At 48.2% G+C, this 25,790-nt stretch overlaps 1 protein-coding gene across 1 annotated transcript in view; it reads left to right on the top strand.

The window, feature by feature from the left end:
- LOC135808519 (phospholipase A2 group XV-like) overlaps window positions 1-20,514 on the top strand; it is a 35,506-nt gene extending 14,992 nt beyond the window's left edge. Inside the window, exons 2-4 of the mRNA XM_065321715.1 lie at window positions 11,706-11,859; window positions 13,973-14,205; window positions 18,897-20,514. Of these exons, the coding sequence (XP_065177787.1) occupies window positions 11,706-11,859; window positions 13,973-14,205; window positions 18,897-19,768 (1,259 nt within the window). The 3' untranslated portion in view covers window positions 19,769-20,514. The remainder of the gene's footprint in view (window positions 1-11,705; window positions 11,860-13,972; window positions 14,206-18,896) is intronic.
- Window positions 20,515-25,790: the final 5,276 nt, after the last annotated feature.

Genomic DNA, 25,790 nt, shown 5'->3' with positions numbered 1-25,790 from the left:
TGAGACTCAATTGCATCCACAAGGCCGTAGATGCATGTAAGCACACAATGCTGTACAGTATAAGTAGTAGTCGACATGTGGTGCCTTCCTGCTGCACATGCACATGCGGCAAGTTGGCAACGACACATGACCTATCTGCACCGCACAGCGTGAGCTTAGAAAGGAATATTGCACACATAGTGCTATTTGTGTTCCGATATCATTAAGCCGGTATACATGTACTAGTATCCTTATGCATGTACCTGGTCACTCGATAGGCGATGCCGACTGTACTAATCTTATCCATATTACCCGATAGGCTATAGCACACTGCGTCAGATCACTATGCAACAAAACAAGAGCTTTGGAGCGAATATACACTGAAGCAAAGTAGGTTTCAACGGTACAGCACTAGTCACGATGAGGGGAGTTACGAGGATGGTTAGGCCGTGACACATAGATGATGATTGTTTTAAAATGATTCATGCACGGTGGAAAATTACCACCAATGGCGATGATATTGCTTTCACAACAATGACATCAGTAGGAGCAGTGACACAACCTTACTGCTCCAAGTAGGATTTACAAGCGAGTGAAGGGAGAGCAGACTGGTCTAATAGCAGACCGGGTCTAAGCAAGGAAGTAATCGGCATCAGAGGTGAGCTTGCACATCAGAAAACAGATGATGATCACCAAACACAGAGAAGTTGGCTATGTGTATGTTTGTGTCACTGTGTGTGCATGTGTGTTTGTGTGTATGCGCGCACATCTGTGTGTGAGAGAGAGGCAGACAGACAGATAGCATATGGTGGGAGGGATCAAGGTCTGACCTCAGAGTTAAATGCTGACGGTGTGGAATAGCAACAGTGCGAAATCGGGCAGGGTGGTTAATGGCCCACACTGGAGCCGAGTAGGAGCGCCAGTGGTAGAGGGCTAGCACAGGAGTAGCAGCAGCTCCAGCCTAGGAAGATCAGCTTCTGGATGAAAATCTCCCGGACACAGTAGGTACCAAGCTTCACTAGCAGGTTGCCGGCAGGGGTGCACGGCGAGCACCCGTACATCCCTCAAGCCACCAGAGCCGCAGTACTTGGACACGATCCAGGTACTTACCCGCCAACAATGCTGAGAAGGCACTGGAGCCATACAGAAACTTATGATCGAGCATGACCACAGACTTGAAATACAGGGTTCGGCGTTGAATACTGAGACAGCGACGTCTCCTCCACAGAACACCACTCAGCCCCACCATTGCATTATTTTCGCTTTTTCATGATTTTTACAATTGTGTTAGAGCACACAGCACTCGATGCAACATTTACCAGTGACTAAATAACTCCACGTCTCCGACCATAACTGCAGCGTTCCCGTGAGCCTGTTGGATTTCCGTCAGCCTGTTGAGATTATCTTCATCTCGTCACATGTGAGCCTGTGTGTTTCATCCGTATCGTGGCACAATTACACACACACGATTTCCAACTCGGGCCGGTTCCGTTGCTCGAAGGGTTGGCGGTAAGAATTGCTACGCCGTCTGTGGCTGCATGGGAACCTGGCGAGTCGTCGTCTTTCTCCATAAATCCTGATCGTCACGCGAACAACAGCCACTATTGCCTAAAAACTACGACACAACAGTATCAAGCTCGCCCCAGCAGAAGGACACGAATGACGAGCGCTAAGACGGAGAAAGAGGGACAGGGTTAGCGAGAGCTGACTAGTGCAGGTACGCTGTCATCTCCTGAGGTGGTGGGCGAAGCAGCGAAGTGAAACGAAGGAAGATAGAACTTATTAGAAGGCATACGGAGGCACCAAAACCTATTGCCTGTCACATACTAAGTGCCATTTAGGGTTGACAGCTGTCAGCTGACAGCCTCAAAGATTTGAAAATCTGCTCAAAAAACTCTCGATCAGAACTCTGTGCACTCTCAAATGGAGCGCACAGTATAAAACTCGGCGACGAAGAACGCTTCGTATCGACGCCCTGGACTGAATTCGGCACGTCCAACAAACGGAATAGTGTTCTCTGGTATATTCTCTACGTGCTGGGTATGGTCGCGTTTAGTTGGAAGCTCAGTGCATCACCACTTTCGATTTTGAGACTTGGCCGATGGACTACTACATGTACAAACATTTCCTTGCTGCTCGAGTACCGGTCCTCAGGAGGTCTACACCATGCCATGGTACTGCCACTGGTCTAGTGTGAACCAGGCATGGTCACTGTCAGTGTGTCCTGTGTACATGCATGTGGTGTGTTGCTTGTTGTCAATAGATAGGTAGATCGAGTAGACGGGTATACTCTACACGACAATCAGTGTAGAGCTAGGCTACAGTAATGACCACCGGCGCGGTATGTAGATCTACATCATAGACTACAGTACATCTAGTACAAGACTACATGTCTGTGTCGCTTCATCGTAGCGCTTGCTCGTGGAACCAGGTGCTGAGCTGCGGTTGGTGACCGGGCCGCGGGGACGAAGCAGAGCATAGATGTATTTTTAGTTTTACTCTGATTCATATACAGTCATATACAGTCATATACAGTCATGTACAGTCATGTACAGTCATGTACAGTCATATACAGTCATATACAGTCATATACAGTCATGTACAGTCATATACAGTCATGTACAGTCATATACAGTCATGTACAGTCATGTACAGTCATGTACAGTCATGTACAGTCATATACAGTCATGTACAGTCATATACAGTCATATACAGTCATATACAGTCATATACAGTCATATACAGTCATATACAGTCATGTACAGTCAAAATCCGTTGATCCCCGAGCTGCAGAGAGTGCTCAATGTCAGAGACAGAGCTTAGTACATAGCAGACTCAGCGGAGGACGTTCAGGTTGGTTGTAACTCTGAGTTTCATGCCGTTAGGCAATCATCAGACAACTGATACTCTGGTCTACCCAACAGTATGCTTATAAACACATAGGGCCACAAGCATAAACAAATTTAGCGCTAAATCTGGTGTGAGGTATGGGGAGAAAGCTGGCGCGGGCCAAGGCGCGACCGTGGAAGGGCCAGGAGGGTGGCGGGCAACAGGCAGGTGTGAGCATGAAAGCGCGGAAAGAGGCGATGGGGAGGCAGTGTACAGCAGATGTGTGGGGGGTGCCAGGAGGGTGGCGGGCAGTGGCCCAGTGAGATCACTACAAGTAGGGAGTCGTTTGGTGACGGGCAGGCGTGAGCAGAGTGGCATCGCCAACAACAGGCCAAGGGATTGTGTTATTTTATAATAATGGGTGCTCAGGCAAAGTGCAGTACAGTACTTGGTCAGTTCATGTGATAGGTGTGAAATTTGCGAGGCGGAACTTATTCTCATGCCTGCACTTCGAGACCATCTCAGACCGCTTGTTGAGTAGGAGCTTCTTGGGTGTAGTCAGGATGTGGAATTTTTCCGCGGTACAAAGATTGCATTTTTTTGACTCACATCTGTATGATCGGCTCTTCTCCCGCACCTTCCATGTGATGGTCAACGGCTTTCCCTCGCTCTTCAGCTCCCATACGTGTTTTGCGAGCTCAGTGCTGTTTTTGTATTTTTCATGACGCCAAGTACTGTACTGCACTTTGCCTGAGCACCCATTATTATAAAATAACACAATCCCTTGGCCTGTTGTTGGCGATGCCACTCTGCTCACGCCTGCCCGTCACCAAACGACTCCCTACTTGTAGTGATCTCACTGGGCCACTGCCCGCCACCCTCCTGGCACCCCCCACACATCTGCTGTACACTGCCTCCCCATCGCCTCTTTCCGCGCTTTCATGCTCACACCTGCCTGTTGCCCGCCACCCTCCTGGCCCTTCCACGGTCGCGCCTTGGCCCGCGCCAGCTTTCTCCCCATACCTCACACCAGATTTAGCGCTAAATTTGTTTATGCTTGTGGCCCTATGTGTTTATAAGCATACTGTTGGGTAGACCAGAGTATCAGTTGTCTGATGATTGCCTAACGGCATGAAACTCAGAGTTACAACCAACCTGAACGTCCTCCGCTGAGTCTGCTATGTACTAAGCTCTGTCTCTGACATTGAGCACTCTCTGCAGCTCGGGGATCAACGGATTTTGTCTACGCTCCTGGCCTTACCCAGTCGAGCACTCTACCCCTACACTGCAAGCTAGCTATGGACGCTTCAAGGCCAATGCAACTGGGATATTCCCTGAAGAACATCCCTCTACCTTCACCCAAGCAGTACCGGAAATGTCTGATTGACAGGATTGAGCAAGTCATCAAGCGTATGAGGTGGGCTGCCTTGTTCTACCTCAATGGCGAGGAACGCGAAGAGGAGCAACCAGAACGCTTCGGCTTCAGAAGCAGGACGTGTCCACCGCAAGTCGATGAACTGAAGGCCTTCGAAGAGGACCTCATTGGCGTGGCTGAAACTGTCAGCTTCCGCCAAGTTTCAGACAGCCTCCAAGACACTATGAGAAAAGACACCAAAACGATCAAAAACTCTAAGGACATCATCGTGAAAGCCGATAAAACCCGGAATTTGTACGAAGTACCAAAAGAGCAATACAGCAAGCTGATGAGGGAGAACATCACCAAAAATTACAAGATCGCGCCTGAGAATGCTTACGATGAAGTCAACAGCGAGGCGAGGGAGATCGCAGAGGATCTAAATCTTCAAAACAGGATGGATGTACTGGCTAAGTCGGAGGCATTTATAACACTGAAAGACCACAAAAACAACTTCGCTAGAGCGCTGCCCTGCAGACTCATTAACCCAGCCAAATCGGAAGTGGGTGTGGTGAGCAAGACTATACTGGAGAAGATCGTGGCTGCTGTGCGTCGCCAAACGGCCGTGAACCTATGGAGGAGCACCATGTCAGTGATCGAGTGGTTCAAGGAGATACCCGACAAACAGCGCCACACTTTCCTATGCTTTGACGTGGTAGAATTCTACCCGTCAATTGGTGAGCAGCTCCTCCGTCAGGCCTTATCGTTCGCGGAGCAATTCATCACGATCGAGCCGCGTGAAATGGACATCATCTTTCACGCCCGGAAATCGCTCTTATTCCACGATGGCCGCCCCTGGATGAAGGACAAGGGCGACATGTTTGACGTAACAATGGGAAGTTACGATGGCGCCGAGACGTGCGAACTTGTGGGGGCCTTTCTTCTCAACCAGCTCTCAAGCCTCGTCGGTAGATCCGCTATCGGCCTCTACCGAGATGATGGACTGGCCGCCCTCAAGGACACCAGCCCACAGGCTGCAGACCGCCTCAGAAAAAAGCTGACGGAAATATTCAAGCGCTTCGACCTTAAAATCACCATCGAAGCGAACTTGAAGGTGGTGGATTTCCTGGATGTCACCATGAACCTGGACACCGGGAAATTTCAACCCTTCCGAAAGCCCAATGACAACCCGCTCTACGTCAGCAAGCAGTCCAACCACCCGCCTGGCATCACCAACAACATCCCTGCTGCTGTCAACAAGCGCCTTTCCGCTATATCGAGCGACGCGGAGGCATTCAACCATGCAGCCCCCGTGTACCAGACCGCATTAAAGGCCAGTGGATACACCGAAGTGCTGAGCTTTCAGCCCGAGGCACATGAGCACAGGGGCAGGAAGAACCGCAGCCGCAAGGTCATATGGTTCAACCCTCCCTACTCCAAAAACGTTAGCACAAACGTCGCTGGTAGGTTCCTGAGCCTTGTCTCCAGGCACTTCCCGAAAACATCCAAGCTCGGGAAGATTTTTAACCGTAACACTCTGAAAGTGAGCTACAGTTGTATGCCAAACATGGGAGCGGTCATCAGCAGCCACAACAAGAGCAACCTGCGAGAGCCAGAACAAACCAAGGCATGCAACTGCAGAATTAAGGAATCCTGCCCGCTGCGTGGAGAGTGCCAGACGAAGGAGATTGTGTATGAGGCCACTGCAGAATCTACCAGCAAGATTTACATCGGTCTATCAGAGACACCTTTCAAAGCCCGTCACGCCAACCACCTGACCTCCATGCGTCATGAAAAATACAAAAACAGCACTGAGCTCGCAAAACACGTATGGGAGCTGAAGAGCGAGGGAAAGCCGTTGACGATCACATGGAAGGTGCGGGAGAAGAGCCGATCATACAGATGTGAGTCAAAAAAATGCAATCTTTGTACCGCGGAAAAATTCCACATCCTGACTACACCCAAGAAGCTCCTACTCAACAAGCGGTCTGAGATGGTCTCGAAGTGCAGGCATGAGAATAAGTTCCGCCTCGCAAATTTCACACCTATCACATGAACTGACCAAGTACTGTACTGCACTTTGCCTGAGCACCCATTATTATAAAATAAAATAACACAATCCCTTGGCCTGTTGTTGGCGATGCCACTCTGCTCACGCCTGCCCGTCACCAAACGACTCCCTACTTGTAGTGATCTCACTGGGCCACTGCCCGCCACCCTCCTGGCATCCCCCACACATCTGCTGTACACTGCCTCCCCATCGCCTCTTTCCGCGCTTTCATGCTCACACCTGCCTGTTGCCCGCCACCCTCCTGGCACTTCCACGGTCGCGCCTTGGCCCGCGCCAGCTTTCTCCCCATACCTCACACCAGATTTAGCGCTAAATTTGTTTATGCTTGTGGCCCTATGTGTTTATAAGCATACTGTTGGGTAGACCAGAGTATCAGTTGTCTGATGATTGCCTAGCGGCATGAAACTCAGAGTTACAACCAACCTGAACGTCCTCCGCTGAGTCTGCTATGTACTAAGCTCTGTCTCTGACATTGAGCACTCTCTGCAGCTCGGGGATCAACGGATTTTGTACATGTAGTACACGTACATGTACATGTATGAACATTTCACCGACTCTGTCTCCGTTGCTGCAGCGTACATGCACGTTCGGTCGTCATTTTTACAATTAAAAGATCATCTACTGTCGTGGACATCATCGGAAATCCGGTCGCACGTCTAGTGGCCCCAGAGTGCTCGCCATGCAGCTGTGGGTAACCGGCACACACATGCATTTTATTCCCGTAGCTATGCAGAAGACGTTACTTCAGTAACGTCTGGCGCTAGCCAGGGTCCACACAGCTTTAATTTGGTGTTTGTTTGTTTGTTTGTTTGTTTGTTTGTGTCACGGCTGGAGCTATCCCGTATCTGTCCCGTATCTGTCCCGTATCTGTGACTACAAAGGCTCTACAGGATTGTACATAACACCTGTCCACAATATTTGCGGGCCCCTGTATCTGTCCCGTACCGTACCAATATTCGTCGTATTATGTATACGACTCCCTGATGTAGAGGGAAATTTGGAAAGAAATAGGGAGACGAGGAGGAAATTAAATTAGAATAGACGCCGAATAGGTGATAGGATGCGTCAGCATAAACATACTTTGGAAGAGAGATCCCGTCGTCTCCAAAATAAGCGTGAACGAGCGATTCAGCGCCGGTCACAGGAAACGTCGGAAGAGAGATCCCGTCCACTCCAGAACGCCCGTGATCGGCAGAGTCCGCCGGTCCCAGGCAACGTCAGGACAGACATCCCGTTGAGTCCAGAACGCCCGTGATCGGCAGAGTCTAAGCCGGTCCCAGGAAACGTCAGGACAGCCATCCCGTCGAGTCCAGAACGCCCGTGATCGGCAGAGTCTAAGCCGGTCCCAGTAAACGTCAGGACAGACATCCCGTCGACGCGCAGAAAAACTAAATCTGCAGCCTATTTTGCCGTCGGACAGGATACGTATTTTAGGAGACTGTAAAGTTATGTAATGTGCTCCACAGGCAACCATGCATTCGGCGTCGTCATTGGCTCAACAGGTCAATGTACATGTATTACTACAAAAAGGCCAGAAAATCCGATTACTGTATTAATATCAACTAATTTCCCTGGCGATTTAATTTCGCTGATTTCGCCGCTTGGTACCAACCGGCCAAAGTAAATCGCAGGCCAAAGTTTGTCATAATTATAGGCAAATGATGCATGATTGAGCAATGGATGCATGTGAGAGCAAAAATACTGATCGATTTCAAATTTGACGTGAAATTGCGCGTCACGTCGGAAATAACGTGCATCTTAACCCCTCTAATAGAGAGGTTTCTATTTCTCATCGGCCAAAATTTGTTCATTTACAGTATAAGGCCATCATTTTTTATATCTATGTTTCGCGTCAGTTCAACTTCCAGAATCATATGCGAGAGGTGGAAATAAATAAAAAGTTGCAAAATAATAAAAAAAGGCTCATCAGAGGTGTATAGCACTGTACATACTACATAGCCTATTGACTATTGTCAATAGCTCGTGCATGGTGTACATTCGAAAGAAAAATCGTACATCGAAGCACAAATCTGGGTTATCAGCAAGAGGAAATATTCTCTTTGGACAGAGGAGGCAACCGTTGGTGCCCATGCTTCGCTGGATTATTGTACTCAGCCTTCAGCAGCGGTGCAAAGAGCTCCGAAACGACGCATCCTCTCAGCTTGAGGCGATTGATGCGGTCTGGTGTAAGCTCAAAGAATTCTGCTCGCAGATGCAGAACAAACGATCTATCAACGCTGGCCTCGAGGCCAATTCTGAATCCCAGCTTCGCCGTATGCAACCAGTCCACACTGATGATTCGCACGATCGTGCAGTCACTGTGCATGTTCGATTTTTTTATTTTTTTCTGAAAAAAATCAAAACGTATGCGTGCGGACGACGCGAAACATAGATATAAAAAATGATGGCCTAAGGAGATAAAAAGAAAATAAGGAGCAAACCAAAAGTAAGAAAGGTTTGCTCCCCACACCGGAGCTCGCGCTATTCCGCCGACTTTACTTGACACTTGACACTTGACACTTGTGTGCTCGTGTGCTCTGGATGGCAGTCGTGAGTCAGTCAAGTGTCAAGTAAAGTCGGCGGAATAGCGCGAGCTCCGGTGTGGGGAGCAAACCTTTCTTACAAATCATCGCCGAAGTCGCAACCACTACTTCGTAAACCAAAAGTAGATGATTATTAGAGAAATAACAATCCGCAATAAATTCTGCAAATACTTTTGCCTAACTCATAATATTCAAACCGATTGAAAGGTTTTTGCAATACAGTGATGTGGCCAATCAACGGAAAAAGACATTTCCATCAGTTCTTATAGCATGTACGATGAGCTAGGCAAAAAAGCATAACAGCATAGCGTAGGGCCCTGAGCTTCCAAGCTCTCTCGTTATCAGTGTTACCAAGTGCCCTCTACCCCCATCCGTATTGCCCAGTGCCATTTTGCGGAATTTTTCAGCGTTTTCCGTACTCGTTTTTTTCAGGTCAACATTCTCACTGACTATTAGTGTAATTTGGAAAAAAACAATACACACACACTTGCACATGCATGTCCATTGTCACACTGCACTTGCTCAATTTCCTTTCATTTCTCACGTTTATATTTTTTATTACCTGTGCAAATTTTTCCTAAGTTTGTGCTATTTTTCTTACTATTCTTGTATCCTCGTCGTTTCACTCCAAGTGTATAAATCCTATTGTAGTTTCATCATTCTCTTTAGTCACGAATTCCATTGATAATTGTGACTTCTGCACCATTTTTCCCTCCTTTCGAAGACACCGTATTTTTTTTCGCTTTTCCGGGATAATTCGATTGAAATCCGTACTGCGGACAAAACATCGTTTTTCCGTAAAAATACGGACAAATACGGGCAGTTGGTAACACTGCGTTATTATTATTATTATTATTATGACGGATAACCCAAAGGCAATGGTACCTAAATCAGGGGGTGTCTCCGGACCAAACACAGAGCAAGGAGCTCAGCCAGCAGAAAACGTCAGAAAACAAATAAACAAAAACAGGAAGCCTGGGATGTCAGCCGTACTTGCAGGGTGCACTGGACAACAGCAGCACATGCACATGCGACGGGAAAAATAAAATTTATGCGCTGCAGCTCGCTGGTCGCATTAGATCAACATGTGCACTGCATGCAACGTTCTGTACGAGCTCAGTGGCTGAGGGCGCCGGCCTCGGTCAATCGACTGGATTTCCATGTCCACGACAGTACATGCATACTTGCCAACCCAGCCAAAGCAAATCCCTTAGTCACACACCCAGTTTCCCTTAAAGGGGAAGTGCATCGATTTTTCGAGTAGGGTCCAGAAGAAAGACAATTAAATGTTGATATCGGTTCGAATGGCATAACTCTCGCTTCCATACGACAAGCTAAACTTGCCAAATCGCCAATTGTATACTCACGTTGCCATAGCGACCAGCGCAGTGATGACATATGAAAGGCTTAGCTCTACCACAGAGAAGGCCGATCACTGCAGAAATTGGTCATTTTCAATTGCTTTATTGTTTTCACGAAGTGAAAGAAGGGCTGTGTAACTGTTCAATGCTGTTAGTGCGGTGAACTGTTTGTTAGTAGTCCTCTTGCGTGTGTACTGGGACGTGACACCGACAGGAGAAAGCTGGAGTGAGGAGACATCAGCAGACAAGCGAAAATAGTGACGAACAAAATGCTGAAATCTTGGTTGGGACAAATCAGACGTTCAGCATTTCCCCCAACCACGGACCATGCCGTTTGCTCTTTCCACTTCCTGAAGATGGATGTGATGCTTCCTGGCGACTCTCCTATCTCTCGTATCATCTTCTGAAGCCAGGTGAGACGACGGGTGGTGGAGATTGACGAATGAAACAATGTCGTAGTTTTGAAAGTTTGCTAAACTGAATGCCTCAGGAGAGATGCCGAATGCCAAGCATCTTCTCCTAGAGGAAACCATTTCCTAGGCACAGCCAGCCTTGGGAAATGCAGGAGAAGGCCGATAAACAGTTCACGGCACTAACAGCATTGAACACAGCACTTCTTTCACATCGTGAATACAGTAAGACAATTGAAAATGACCAATTTCTGCAGTGATCGACCTTCTCTGTGGTGGAGCTAAGCCTTTCATACGTCATCACTGCGCTGGTCGCTATGGCAAAGTGAGTATACAATTGGCGATTTGGCAAGTTTGGCTTGTCGTATGGAAGCGAAAGATATGTCATTCGAACCGATATCAAATTGTCTTTCTTCTGGACCCTACTTGAAAAATCGATGCACTTCCCCTTTAATTTTCTCTCCTTTCCCTTATTTTCGCCAATTGCGACCATTTTCTCTTTTTCGGGCAATTTTGATTATTGTGGCGTATTTTTCCGCAATTCTTTTGGCAATTTCTTTCTTTTTATTCATTTCTAACTCATAGCTCATCGGGGGACCAAACCTGAGTTAAACCTGAGTTTCTTTATTGTCAGATCGCCCCTACATGTGTGATTCTGTGAAATGCATGGCTGCATGTGCCCTTGTCAAGCCACAAAACAACCTTTTTCTTGAACACTCGTGGTTCATTGCCAATACCGGTAGTTTTTTCGATGAAAGTCAAAAATCCCCGGTATGCCGGTAGTGACCGCAGTTTCCCGGTATAATGAACACCGGTATGGTTGGCAAGTATGTACATGTATGCAGGTATGTTGCAGATCTGCATGATGTGCTGTACATGTAAAATGAAGTAGTCGCAGGTGCAGAGTGTGGCCTACACTCCTTTTTAGTGTATGACTATGAGCCTTTCTTCTCTCAGGGCCAGGATCATCACACACCTGGCATGAACAGCACGATGGCGGGGAGATCATAATCAGAATCCTCCCAGCTATGGTAGACTGTTGGTGTTGCTGGTGTTGTGCTGTTGTTGTTGCTGTTGTTGTTGTTGTCGTCATCGTCGTCGTCGTCGTTGTTGTCGGCCTCATCCTCATCGTTGCTGTTTGTTTGTTTGTTACTCCAGTGCCAGGTCTTGCTGGCAGTCAGCTGGATGGCAAGCAGGCCAAGGACTTTAAAACCGAAGAACACTGTCTCCGCCTCAAGGATTGGGGTCAAGTGTGGCTTGCCCTCGACCAACTAGCGGGGCTGTTCGCAAATTGTGCAACAAACAATCTAAGGTAAGGCAGCGGCTACTAAAAACAGTAAATTATCGCGTCCGTTCCTAAAGGGAACTCACGATAGCCGCTAACAAACGGCTACTGCTACTGATTATAGTCTCTATCCATGTTATTGCCAGTGGATTTGCTAGGGTAGAGGCAGCATGTCCCATATACAGTAAAACCTGTAACTAAAGACCGGCACCGTGACTAGCGACCAGCCTGGTACTACCGACCACTTCGGCAGGCACGGACGGTCTCACATTCAAAATGCACTGTGACTAGCGACTACCTGCTGAACGTGACCAGCGGCCGCCTTTTCTTGTCCCAAAGACGATTTTTGACCCGTAACTAGCGACCGCGATGTAGGAAAGCAACATGTTGCTCGAATCTCCTTCTTGAAATTTTGCTGATTTTCCATGGTCCTGCAAGGCCGTCACAGCTGGGGCGGCTGAGGCCGCCCCACTTTTTTGGCTGTTTTTTTTTAATTTTTAGAACGCACTCCATGATCGCAGCTCAGCCCAAACGTGGCAAATAATGAAGAATCCTTGTCCCCGATCGTGGTTTATTGCAGAATCTAAAAAGTCTTTCATTGCACTACAACACACTGGTACCAAATGCCTGGAAATGCTTGGAAATTGGCTTCAATTTTTGAAATTTTTCCCGAGGAGGATAATGGAGAACCCATGTCCCCGATCGTAGCGTCTTCTTGGTTTGTTGCAGAATCAAAAAGTCTTTCATTGTAGTTACACTGAAATGGCACCAAATGCCCAGAAATACTTGCAATTGGCTTCAATTTTTGAAAAACTTCACGGGGGACCTCCCCCGGACCCCCTTCCACAGCCGCCCCACTTCCAAAGTCGGTGCGACGGGCCTGTTCTGAAAGGACTCTTTCGATACTACAGCTGAACAAATGAACTCAGGTCATCTTGACTGTAGAGTCGGTGTGGACTGCACTACACTTGACAAAATTTCAAGCGCTGTCAAGAATAAACATGATAGGAAACGTCTTGGAGAGCCCATCGGAAGCGCTCTCTGATCGATGCTACTTCTCGGAGGAGAAACGAAGACTGAGCGGCTCTGTCTCCCCAGGCATGCAGACGAATCGACGACTGCATCAAGGAATCCAGAAAAAAGCAGCACAGCAAGGTCCTGATGCTGAAGGATCGCGTTCAAGCAATCGAGAAGTCATAACAAGGACAGTCTGTACAATTGATCGCATGAACAAATTTGAAGCCCAGCGCGAAACAAATCTTCCACAAGGGAATGTTTGACTCCTGGCTTCAGAAGTAGCAGCTGAATTTGATGCCTGCAAAAAAATTAAATTTCTCTCTCGCTCTCTCTCCATCTCTCCGTCTTTCACTCCAAGTGTTGTTTGCCCTGAAATAAGAATGGCATTGCGCAAGTCCTGGGGTATTGTATTAGCTGCATTTTGACATCCATATCATATAATGGGATCCATATATGGTCGCGGAGTGCAAACCTCTAACTAAAGACCACCTGCCACTAAAGACCGCTTTTGCTGGCACCAAGGGGCGGTCGGTAGTTACAGGTTTTACTGTAGTCCATTTCACTCAGATCGAAACATAGCAGAATGGGTACACTGCTGTGCAGCAAAGGTTGCTGACTGTTCAGTTCATGCAGGGTTATAAGTAAGGCAGTATGTTCCAAAGACTTGCCATGCAAGCTTGTTGCAGTTCCAGTGTCGCCAGTTCAGCTTATCCCAAGCGGTACATGTACATGTACATTGTTCTAATGTGCCTGCAACCTGAGTATCCTAGTCGGTCTGCACTACACACCGTAAAGAGATGATTTGCAGTGTATCAACTACAGTGCTTATGCACACATGTACCTCCTCCCCTCCCTTCCCCATTTCCTTACCTTCCTGAAATGTTCTGCCTTTGGCATATCTACCCCATTTCGATATACACGTCCATGTATATGCCTGGTGAATAGCAATTCTGGATATGCTGTCTGATCAATGTTTTCTTTTTCAAACACGAAACTCTAAGTTAGTACCAAAGAAGGACTTGATTACATAATTGATGTTCGAGTATTGAGCATACATGTACATGTAGATGTATGTGCATGCACTCATACCCAGTGATCAAACTGCACACTCTCTGTATTGCAGGTTGGACTTCGATCCAATGTCCCTCGAGTATTCCGAGCCGGAAGGCATGCAAATTCGTGTGCCGCATTTCGGCTCGACAGCATCCGTAGAGTACCTGGACAGGGATCCTCTGGTGAAGTTGATCCCAGAGTCACACTATCTCCATGCCATGGTCAACTTCTTCGTGAAGGAACACGGCTACACTCGCGATGTGGACATCGTGGCAGCACCATATGACTGGCGCAAGTCACCCTGTAAGACCTTGTAGTGTTTTGTGTGATGTGTAAATGGGGGGGGGGGGGGGGGGGAGGGGTCTTTGACTCTTTGTGCTGCATTCAACTCTGACTTTATCCACGTTTTTGGTGGTTTGATTTGGAATACTACAGTAAGGTTACTTTGTTACAAGAATAATCCCTTTGCAGTTGCCATAGCTATTCCTAATAGTCGTCATGACAACATGCAAACTTGTTTCTGGTCACAACTCAGCGGCGTACAAGTCGAACCTTCCATTCGGCAAACCTGCAAGAAGGCATTATTCCCTGCTCAATACACAGAAGCAGCGAGTTTGAAATTTGATGGCAAATATTCACGGAGCACAGTGACCACATACAGGTATTGGTGATAGACAGTTGTCTAAGGTCCTCGGGCTGCGTACAGTGCTCTATGTGCGTACAGTGCTCTATGTGCGTACAGTGCTCTATGTGCGTACAGTGCTCTATGTGCGTACAGTGCTCTATGTGCGTACAGTGCTCTATGTGCGTACAGTGCTCTATGTGCGTACAGTGCTCTATGTTTTTTTTTTTTTTTTTACGGGGTAACGGCCTCTTTTACGGGCAAAATAAAGTCATGTAGACGTGAAAAAAAAAAAAAAATTGAGATACCATGAAAGTTAAAATAGAATTTTATTCAAGTACAATACATTGGGAAACTCCAAGAAATTCCACGTAAAACGGACGGAATTCAGTTTTCAATGGCCGATGCCTACCCCAGCACCATCCTGCGTCGACAGGCCTGTCAGGCGCCTTCTAGACCCGCGTAGCCGGAGGTCGACTGCATGGATCACAGCAAATTGGCTGCGAACTCGCACCCAAGCCATGATGATAGAAAATGGCTTGTCCCACTTGAGGGCGAGGCGACCAGCAAGTCGCTTCTGATAGCTGGCGTATTCGCGATGTAGCACCCCATCCGTGGAACAAACCAGTGGTGTGAACGACCCACGGAGGTCCTCGGAGGCCTGACGATACTTCTTTTTCTTCGCGTTAGCAGCGCGGTTGGAAGTAGCTTCCCAGGATGAATGGGAGTAACTGGGTGCGTTGGCATCAATGATGCGATTATCAAAAAACGCCACCCTGTTATCCTCCCACACACCCCGGGCAAGCCAATCTGCCCGAAGAGCAGGCTGCCCCGTCCGATCACCCTCCGGCACCATGATCGGCTCGACGACAACACCACCGAATGCCATATCAGCTAGCTTTGCATCGCTATCACGCAGATCATTGTGGCCTCGCTTGATAAGTCCACCTTTCGGGCAGTCAAGGCCATGCTGGAGAGAGAAAGGCTTCCCGCAACCATCACATTGCGCTGGCAGGGCAAGCGGCTGCCGACCATAGCGGATGGCAAGTTGATCGCGGAATTCTGTACTCGACAGATCATACCCCTCGCGCTTCAGGGGCAACACCGTAAGCCATCCGGAGGCATTTCCCCGTACGATGCGGGAGAGGGTGCGCTCCTCAAGCTGTGGCAGGTCACTGAGAGTTGATTGGCTGATTTCAGCGGAAATCACATCTCGTTCCCTGCTGATTTGGCTTGTGATGCGGCGACAGTGAGCGCTGTGGTCATTTACGTTTACGGGGTTACCAGATTGGATTGAGTTGCGCAGGATGTCAGTAGCGTTTCTCGAATTCTGGTAAGCCTGGGGTGCTGTGTGGACAGGATCGGCCAAAGCCAAGCCACCATACTTGACTGGCAGGGTGAGGAGCTGGTGTTCCCGAGGAAGAACCTCCCGCCCAAGGATGGCTGGGGCAAATTGCTCCAGGATGACGTCTCGAAGCGGAGCAAACTCCTCCTCAAGACCCTGGACAACACGCTGCAGGTATGACCACTCACATGAGAGCGAGCGATTCAACGCACAATACGCCGACTGGGGGTATTTCCTGGCAGCAGCGGCAAGGCAATTGACACTGCTCACCCACGTCTCCACTCTCTCCTTGACAAACGATCTCACTCCGTCAGGTTCACCGATACAGCCTCCTAGGAAACGGGCGGATGTGGCTACTTGGATGTTCAGATCCCCAAAGATATCATTAGCTTGCTGAACGAGATCCGGGGAAACAATAATGATACTCTTTGTCGGCTCAACTTGGTAGCCGAAAGCTTCACCCTGATCGATAAGGCGGTCTAGCCACTTCCTGATGTTGCGCAACCGTCCCGCACAAGAAGAATCATCAGCGTACCAGTTTTGGGTGTGCTGGCTGGGTTCCTTCAAACTCTCAATCAGAGGGTGCAGACCAATGGCATACATTAGCATAGCCAGGGGACATCCCTGAGTAGTACCTTCCCGGCTGAGAAGGGTATGGACCTCGGATGTACAGGAACCTTTCAAGATGATCACAGCGTACCCACGGTAGGCGTTGAATAGAAACCTTGCGCATCTCGGCCAGAGCACCCGGCAGTTCCATAGGGCCGCGGGACGGCTTAGCGAGTTAAATGCATTAGCTGCATCGACAAGAAGGAGTCCTTCAGTGTCATCCTCGGTGAAAACGTCGCTCATAGCATGAACAGCTGCCTCAATCCCAGCTTTTGCACCCGAGCATAGCTGGTCAGCCCCACAGACCTCCTGGACATCAATTCCCGTAGCAAGGGCCATGGCCTTTGCCTCAATGCGCTGCCTGCATTCGCCCACTCCGATTGGCCGCACTCCTGGTAGCTTGTCCAGTGCAATGCCTCTCCGAGCAAGGAATGCTCGCATGTTGCACCAGGGCACGATTCCATTTGCATGTCGACGGGTTGAGGCGGCCACAGCTTCCCGCAGGCGACTGCTGGCGTTGCCATGGGATAGCAAGAACGTTCTCCACTGCTCAGAGTTGGTCCCACTGGGACCGGCACTGCCGAAGAGTCGACGGGCCACCTGTTCAATCAGTGCACCAGTGATATGAACATCCTCCAGCAGGGGCAGATCCTCGCACTCAAGGAATGCTCTTGGATCGGCGGGTTGTTGCTCCGGGTGTTTCTCTTGCAGCACATCGTACACAGTCCTACCAAGTGGGCCAGCCTTGCCCTGAGCCTCACCACCAGGGTCCAGTACACCTCCACCACATCGATCTGTGATTAGACGCACCGCGGATCTGACCCTGCCTTCGAGCATAAGACGGTTGAAGGTCCGCTCTATTTGCTCTGGCGACATAGGACACATGCTGGTCAGCAGCTGAGTATCACACCGTTGAGCCTCACGCAGTAGTTCAGAGAGGTGACCATTCTCCCACATATCCATCCGTCTTGTGAGGAGTGGCCGGATGTCCTTTCCTTTGCGAATAGATTTGTTACGTTGCAGAACGAGAGCAGTGAAAAGAAATTCACACTCTGAAGGTTGTTGGCTATTGTTGCATTTTTCTATTTCTTCAGCTAAAATGTTGACGAAGCGTGTTCCGACCCCTCCGTCGGGCAGGCCATATTGCTTCCCATGCAAAGCTACCGCTTTCCACCACATTTGCCTGATTTCACAATCCGGACCACCGTCGGAGTTGACCAGTTCAGCACCAAACGCTCTCTGAAATTTTGCGCTCAGGAAGGCAGTATTGACTGCATCATTATCAAATTCAACTGTGGCCTCGGTGACGGCGGTGTCGTCGGAGCCCGGTTCGACCATAGGTTGGGCTTGCGACCCGGCAAGTTCCGTCAACAGCTGGACTTCAGAGTCAGAGGGTGACGCCGCGAGTTCACCTACAACACTTTGTAGCGGCGGATTAGCCCTCGGCCTCGGCGGGTCTCCAGCCGTTGAGACATTTTCCGCTGAGACAGTCTCCGCTGCGTCAGCTACGACAGCTGTTTGAATCGGTACGGTTCGGTTTGAGCATTTCTGCTTCCTGTCAGGAGTGCAATTAGTGCAGGAGCGACTTTCCTGTCGGCATGAGCAATTTGTTCGGCAGGTCCCATTCCCGGAGCAGGGGCAGCACCGGCGTCCTTTGGGACATGGACCCTTCTCACTACTCTTGTCAGCCATACAGGCAACACTCGCCACGACTACACTCGCATACAGCAAAGCAGTCAGCGCAGAACAGTCGAAGCAGAACCAGTCAGTCAGAGCTTGCAGTCAGAGCTACAAAACCCCTAACCATCTCCTACGACTCCTTGCGGCCACAGTGCTCTATGTGCGTACAGTGCTCTATGTGCGTACATTGCTCTATGTGCGCACAGTGCTCTATGTGCGTACAGTGCTCTATGTGCGTACAGTGCTCTATGTGCGTACAGTGCTCTATGTGCGTACAGTGCTCTATGTCCAGTGAGCATTGTACAGGTACATGTACAGTATAACCTGTCAAGGCAACCACTCGGATAAGGCGACCACCTGTCCTAAAAGACCACTGGAACCAGGACCAAGGGATGCTATTTCCAGTCAAATGACCCTGGATAAGGAGACCACCTGGTAACAGAGACCAGGTTTTGAAGGTCCCTTGAGCGGTCGTCTTAGACAGGTTTCACTGTACATGTATGCCCATTATCAAAGCTTGATGTATTAAAACCAGCATTTAATCAGGCCGGTTAAGTTCGCGAAATCACGAGCGAAATGATTAGACATCTTACAATGCATGTACTTGGAGTGCTACATGTTCTGTTCCAGTGTGTGGAGAAAGCAGGATGAGAATAGATAATAGTCAGTTCTATTTCTAAAACCCAGCTACTTGAATCCAATCATAATGTACATGTGCTTTGTTTGTTGGTCATATAGGGGGCAAGTCGGACACTTATTTTGACGACGTTCAACACCTCATCGAGCAAGTGTCAAACCGGTCTGAGAGCCCCGCCATCGTCATCTCGCACAGCATGGGTGGGCCAGTCATGCAGGCATTCTTCAACCAAACGACATCCGATTGGAAAGACGAATATATATCCGCGTGGTTTCCTGTAGATGGTGTGTGGACAGGCTCACCAAAAGTCGCCAAGGCCATTATTTCCGGCGAAAACTTCGGCGCGCCCGCTCCAGAAAGCATCCTCGCTACGATGGAACGCACTTTGGAGAGTAGCTTCTTCCTCATGCCTCTTCCTGACCTGTGGCCAGAGAATGTCGCTAACTTTGTGACGGTGGAGGGGTCAAACAAGACCATCTATGGCACCGGGAATACGGTTCAGCTCCTGGCTGATATCGGCGTGCCTCACCCGGACAAGAGGCTGGATTATCTGAATGAAATGCGAATGTCTCTGGAAGCGCCTGGCGTTCCGGTTCACTGTGTGTACGGCACTGGAGTGGCTACTGCCTGGCACTACACGTATAAGAAACTAGATGGCTCACCGCCCGCACATGTAGAGTATGGTGATGGAGACGGTACAGTCCCGCTACATAGTCTCGCTCGCTGTGCAGACTGGGCTGATCAACAGAACCAAAGTGTCACGGTGAAGACCTTCTTCAAACTGGAGCATGATGCGGCTATCAAGAGCCAGGCGGTTTTCAAGTACATCCAGTCACAGATTCCCGCCTTGGCATCCCCACCTCAACCCGTCGTATCATCCGGCACACCTCTATCGTTCATTTCAGCGCAATCTTTGACTTTTCTCCTGACTTCTCTGCACTGTGGACTGCTGCACGCGTACTTTAGCCTATAAACTCTAATCTTATCATATTAGCTCGCAGCTTTGTGGATACGCCATGGTCCTCAAGTAGTAAACGACATCATCATTGCAATCCCAGTACCACGGTCATGTACTCGCTCCTGGCAGTTAGCATTTAGAATCGGCGTTCAAGCAATGCATGGTCACAGTTCAAGCAATGCATGGTCATAGTTCAAGCAATGCATGGTCACAGTTCAAGCAGGGAGTAATGTACCACCACTATAGTATAGTGATCACGGTTATCACTCTTTCCTGGTTTCACTGAGACTCAACATGCAGCTCACTATAATATCAACTTCCATAACAACTTCCAACAGTCCATAAATGCTTATGCACTCTTGATAATTATTTATTATGTCCATGCATAATCTTAGTCTGTAAGATGGCAGCCGAATTGGCCATTTTCATAGAATGATAATACATGACTGTAATAGTACAGTGTAGCTTGAGGACGACATCTTGAGACGGACATGAGCTGCTCTCATGACTACCAAATTGCAAACTCCAGAACATGATTTCAAGTTTTTTTTTTATTCTCGTTGTTATCAGGCAGTGCATACAGGTGGTAGCCACTGCACTGTTAGCGGCTCATCATTTTGTGACTTTATGTCACTAATACGCTTTGGCTTTTGGGACTCCTGAAAGGAGGAGATTATTATTATCATTCCAAATTTGACTACTCGCCTGCACCTTACATGTACTTCGAAGTAGTAACTATTCCACCTGCATTACATGTGCTGATCTGATCTCAAGATTGAGGTGTAAAATGTCCATTGGTACCTGGTCGAAGACTGCCAGGTGGCAGCCGAGCGCTGACGCAGAGCCAAGCGAACGACATTCTAGTACAGTGTCATGTACATATAGGCAATCGTGATGACTAAAGCCAGTAAAGGCAAATCGACAATGTACTAGTAACCATGGTAACTACAGTGCATGTACATGCGCGAGCCGGTATATTTGAGTTATAACGTTACGTAGTCGTTACGTGGATACTGCACAGCACTCGCCATTATAATACATGTATCACGCTGGATACCGGAGGTTGGTGAGAGGTACATGTACTAGTAGTAGGTAGAAGCTTGGTGAGAGGTAGATAGACGCTCCTCTCCTGGCGAAGTTAACTTCTTTTCGGATGCCTCCAGTACTGTCTAAACACTCGGTGAAATGATTGAGGTGATCAGTGAACTAACTGCATCTGTCTGTGTGTCTGTCGGTCTCTGGTTCTCTCTGTGTCTCTGTCTCTGTCTCTGTCTCTGTCTCTGTCTCTCTCTCTCTCTCTCTGTCTCTCTCTCTCTCTCTCTCTCTCTCTCTCTCTCTCTCTCTCTCTCTCTCTCTCTCTCTCTCTCTCTCTCTCTCTATCTATCTATCTATCTCTCTCTCTCTCCCTCTCTCTCTCTCTCTCTCTCTCTCTCTCTCTCTCTCTCTCTCTCTCTCTCTCTCTCTCTCTCTCTCTCGCTCTCTCTCTCTCTCTCTCTCTCTCTCTCTCTCTCTCTCTCTCTCTCTCTCTCTCTCTCTCTCTCTCTCTCTCTCTCTCTCTCTCTCTCTCTCTCTCCTCCTCCCCCTCGCTCGCTCTTTCCTGCTTTGAAATTCGCTCCCATAGACGTGGGCACCATTGCCCGTTTGGCCTTGCGAAGTAAAATAAAAATCAACAACGAACAACACCAACTATCGGAACTTTCAATGTACAAGGGCTCGCTTAAAGCAACAAGCGCTTCGAGCTAGCAAAAGACGCTGACAAGTATAAAATTGACATCTGCTGTCTTCAGGAAACGAAGTCGATGGCAGCGCACATTGCCGTTCAGTGACGACAGTATAAGTAAACCTCCGATCTGTGTAGGTGACTGCCGGCATCATGGACTCGGCTTTATCGGCTTTGTTTCACCACAAGAGATGCATTCGCCACAACAAATAAATGGGACGCCGCAAAAAATACTCCTTGTCCCCAGTTCTTTTTTTTTAATCAGGCTAATACCTGGAAGCAGTACAAAAATGATATCAGTTATCCAACATATCCAGCTATCCAACATGCCTGATTCCCGAAGTGGTCGGATAAGTGACATTCGACTGTACTGCGAGCCACTTTGGCTAACCTTCCTCCACGACCAGATACGCGTCCGGGCCTGCCCCCTGTCACTTGAATATGCAGGTGGTGCTGATTTAGTGATCTCAAGTGAATCATATCTTGACACACTGCTTCCGATCATCGACAGTACCTTCGGCCAGTAGAGCTTGGTTGTGAATCAAGACAAAACGGAGAGAACGTGCATACATTTGAACCAGCAGCTGATCGAGCCGACAAGGAATGACGGCGTGTCAAGAAGTTGGGATCTCTCAACAGTCATAGGAGATTAGGAAGATAATTCCAGGCGAATAAAGCTAGCAATAAACGACTGCCATGGACACATTGTAAATGAGAAGCTGAGGATCCGCCTTTACAAATTCAATGCTTTGCTTTAAAATATACGTGACCAATCATAGTACTCACCTCAGTACAATATGGCCACTTGGTCTTGGGGCCTCACAGGAGCCCCGCTCAAGCCATTGATGTATGCCACCGACGTGAGCTCCGACACATCAGCGGAAGTCGGCTACGTCTCAACACATCACCAATAAGGACTTATAGTTATACCAGAGGACAGAAAGTGGTCCTCTGAGCCAGATCATCCGCGCTGCCAGGTGACGATTCTTTGGACCTGTCCTGAGGCTGCGGCGAGATGCACCGACATAATTGACAATGGATGCATAATTATGTGTTTCCGAGACCGACCGACAAGCAAGAAGTTCAGAGGCCGGCGCCATCAAGTATTCCAGTAGCCCTTGTCAGCGATATCAAAGTTCTCAACTTAGCACTGAAGAATGCTGAGCATCTGTAGCACCTCAGAATGGCAATAACTGCACGTTATGGTGCGAAATGGGCCAATGGATTTTTAGACAATCATGGGGAATTTAGCATGTAGGGGCGTGAACGGTGAACCCGTCTTTCGCCAGTGGATTTGGGACACTGGATAGATCAATATTATTTTCACAGAACAACAGCTCGAGTTTGTAAACTCACTATTCGATTGTGCTGCTGACTTCCAGGGTTGTTCTCTTTTTCACGAAATGCTTTTGTACTGGCTGCTTTCTGTAAATAGCGGCACTAAAATGTACTTCCTTTCACGTGAGCGGCCTGAGCGAAAGCTAAGGAGAGGGCGGCACTCAGGTTGCTGTTGTCTATTTTGGTAGTGTCTGTACTGTAGTATAATGCTGTTCCTCTCGAGAGATGTCGCGATGCCAATGCTGCAGATGAGCGACTTGCACTGTCCTGGGATAGGAATACGCTGGCCGCCATACACCGTGTTCTACTGTACAGTGTGTCAACCAAACTACAATAATAATATATAATGTCAGGAGTACTACTACTTGCTTTCGTGGAGTGTGGCTGGTGAACTGTTCGTGCTGTGATCTGCAAGCGTCGTGTGGTCTCGTCGGGTCAAATGAAAAACCTATTACTACTGTATTTGACGGACCTATTGAAGATGGCAACAAAGAATTAATAATAAGTAATTAGTTACATGATTGTGCAATTACACCGGCACAAAAGGCACAACGGAGGTTTACAGATGTGTCGCAACTCTGAGTTTCTTGCTCAATGCAATCACCAGGCGACTATTACATGTTCAGTGGGACTTGGCCAATATAAAGCATAGCCTAGCGATAGCTGGTTGGTGTATGATTCAGCACAGAAAATGATTGTGCAATTATGTAGTAACAGTACTAAGGCTGTGTTTACATGAGAAGTTTCAACCCGGGTCGAGTTCAGCCCGGGTTGAAAGTCTGTACGACAGACAAAAGAGGTGAGCGTTTACATGAAGACAGTTGACCCGGGTCAAATACTGATATGCCGCCAAAAGTCCACTTCTACAGTCCTGCATGGTCACGTGAATCCGTTCGCGCGAAATTTGCATCTGCAGTGCTGTTCAAACCTGGCGCGAGATACGCACAGAAGTACGTTTGTACGATTTTCTTGACCCGGGTTGGTTTCAACCCTCCCCTTGGGGGGAGGGTTGAAATCAACCCGGGGCGAAATTTCAACCCGGGTCAAGCGCAATGCGTCATGTAAACGCGCCATTCACTTTGTGCACATGGCGGGTTGAAATCTGACCCGGGTCGAACTCAACCCGGGTTGAAACGCCTCATGTAAACACAGCCTAACTTATAAATCTGCATCGATTCACAGTGATTGTCTGCTCGGGCAGAGCTTACATTGTAGTCTACATGCCGGAAGCTCCATTCGCAAGTCAACAACAGAAGGAAAACTTTGCTGTAGCCGAATACGGACAGTGCAGCTGCCGGCGCCCTTGGTTTTCGTAATGAGAACATGATCCACAGCCACTTCCTGCCACAATATAAGCAGCTTACCCTGCTTCGTGCTTGCTTTTCTAACAACGCTAAAATCAAACACTTTGTTTAGGCATGTGTTTCCAGTCCTTTTTAAAAGTTGCATCCTGTACTTCTCAAGTACAGTGGTCCCTTTATAATCCGGCACCATTTGTTCTACTGAGCTGAGCTGGATTAGGAAGGCTGCTGGATTAGGGAGGCTGCTGGATTAGGGAGGCTGCTGGATTAGGGAGGCTGCTGGATTAGGGAGGCTGCTGGATTAGAAAATCTGATTTACTGCTGCAATGTGCAGTAAAAGGACATTTTGGTTCCTGAGAATAATTATGCTGGTTTATAGAGGGTGCTGGTTTATAGAGGGTGCTGGTTTATAGAGGGTGCTGGAGGGATGACTGTAGTACATTGGTTTTTCCATGATTTGGTGGGGACTACGGTATGGGTGCTCAGCTTACTACAAATTGTACAATCATGCATACTTGCACTGTAGATCTACAATACCGGTAATTGTATTCCGGCAGGAAACTGGTGTCCTGACGTCCGTGAACTCATGTGTGTGTAGCTCTGACCTCCGACATTCGCTTTTTAGTGCGTGAAGGTGAAGAGCTGCTACAGCTTCCTCCTGTTGCAGTCCGTTAGGTCTGCCAAGTCAAAAACACGATCCTACAGTAGCTACACTAGTCCAGTTTGAAGTATGACCAACCCGAATCATGGCAGTGGTAACTAATACTTACTTGAGTGTTACCATGATGATTGCCTGTACATCTCCTGAATCAGCACTGCACGTAACGTAACGACCTGTGTTACGTCGTTGTACTGTCTGTAGCTTTTGTTCTCTTGTTTTGCTCGTCCCTGATCTGGCTCTTAATTTAACCACAAAGCAAACAAACGGTGTGGTTATTTCAGCTTCTACAACAGCACACACAGTCTTCAAAAACTAACTTCACTTTCTATCATGCTGCACTGCATGCTGTTGTCTGCTGTAGCCTTGGCTGAGTGACCTGACGACTGCGGGATCACGAGAGCGCTGAGTACATGATTGTATTTGCCACGTAGTCTGCATTTTCCTAGACTCCTGTCCTCTACCATGTCTGCTGCTCTAGTCTACTCTAGGACTAGGCTCCACTCGTGCCAAAGCTGAAGTAAAGCCTAAGCCTAACTTACTTGCCCTAACTATTTTACTTAGCCTGTCTTAGGGCGAAAAAAGTTAGGCTAAGGCCAAAGGAAGTCAAGACAGAGTAAAGGCCAGGGAGTCATACTCCCTGGTAAAGCTAGGAAAGGCTACAATCAGCAGGACGCTGGGCCATGGGCAGATCGACTCGGCGCCGAAGGTAGAATCTACAGATCAATGACACTAGCGCCACTACCCGTGGGCACGTAACCAGGTAACCACTGACGACTACTACAGCCTTACACTTACAGGTAGTACAGTACAGTACTACCTGTAATTATTAAAAAAAATTGTAGTAGTCTACTGTATCTAGCTACCATGTCTACAGTCTAGTCTGTGCATATCGCATGTGAGCCACAAGCACTTGAACTGGTAGTAATACTAATAGTATTACTAGAAATACAGTGAAACCTCGAAGAACACTGATAAGACAAATGTTCGCCTAAGAAGAACTAATATTCGTAACTCACT

This window comes from Sycon ciliatum, chromosome 2, assembly GCF_964019385.1.
Source record: "Sycon ciliatum chromosome 2, ocSycCili1.1, whole genome shotgun sequence".
NCBI classification, from domain to species: domain Eukaryota; kingdom Metazoa; phylum Porifera; class Calcarea; order Leucosolenida; family Sycettidae; genus Sycon; species Sycon ciliatum.
Note: the sequence above shows the minus strand (reverse complement) of the source record. Positions and strands in the feature narration are given on the sequence as shown.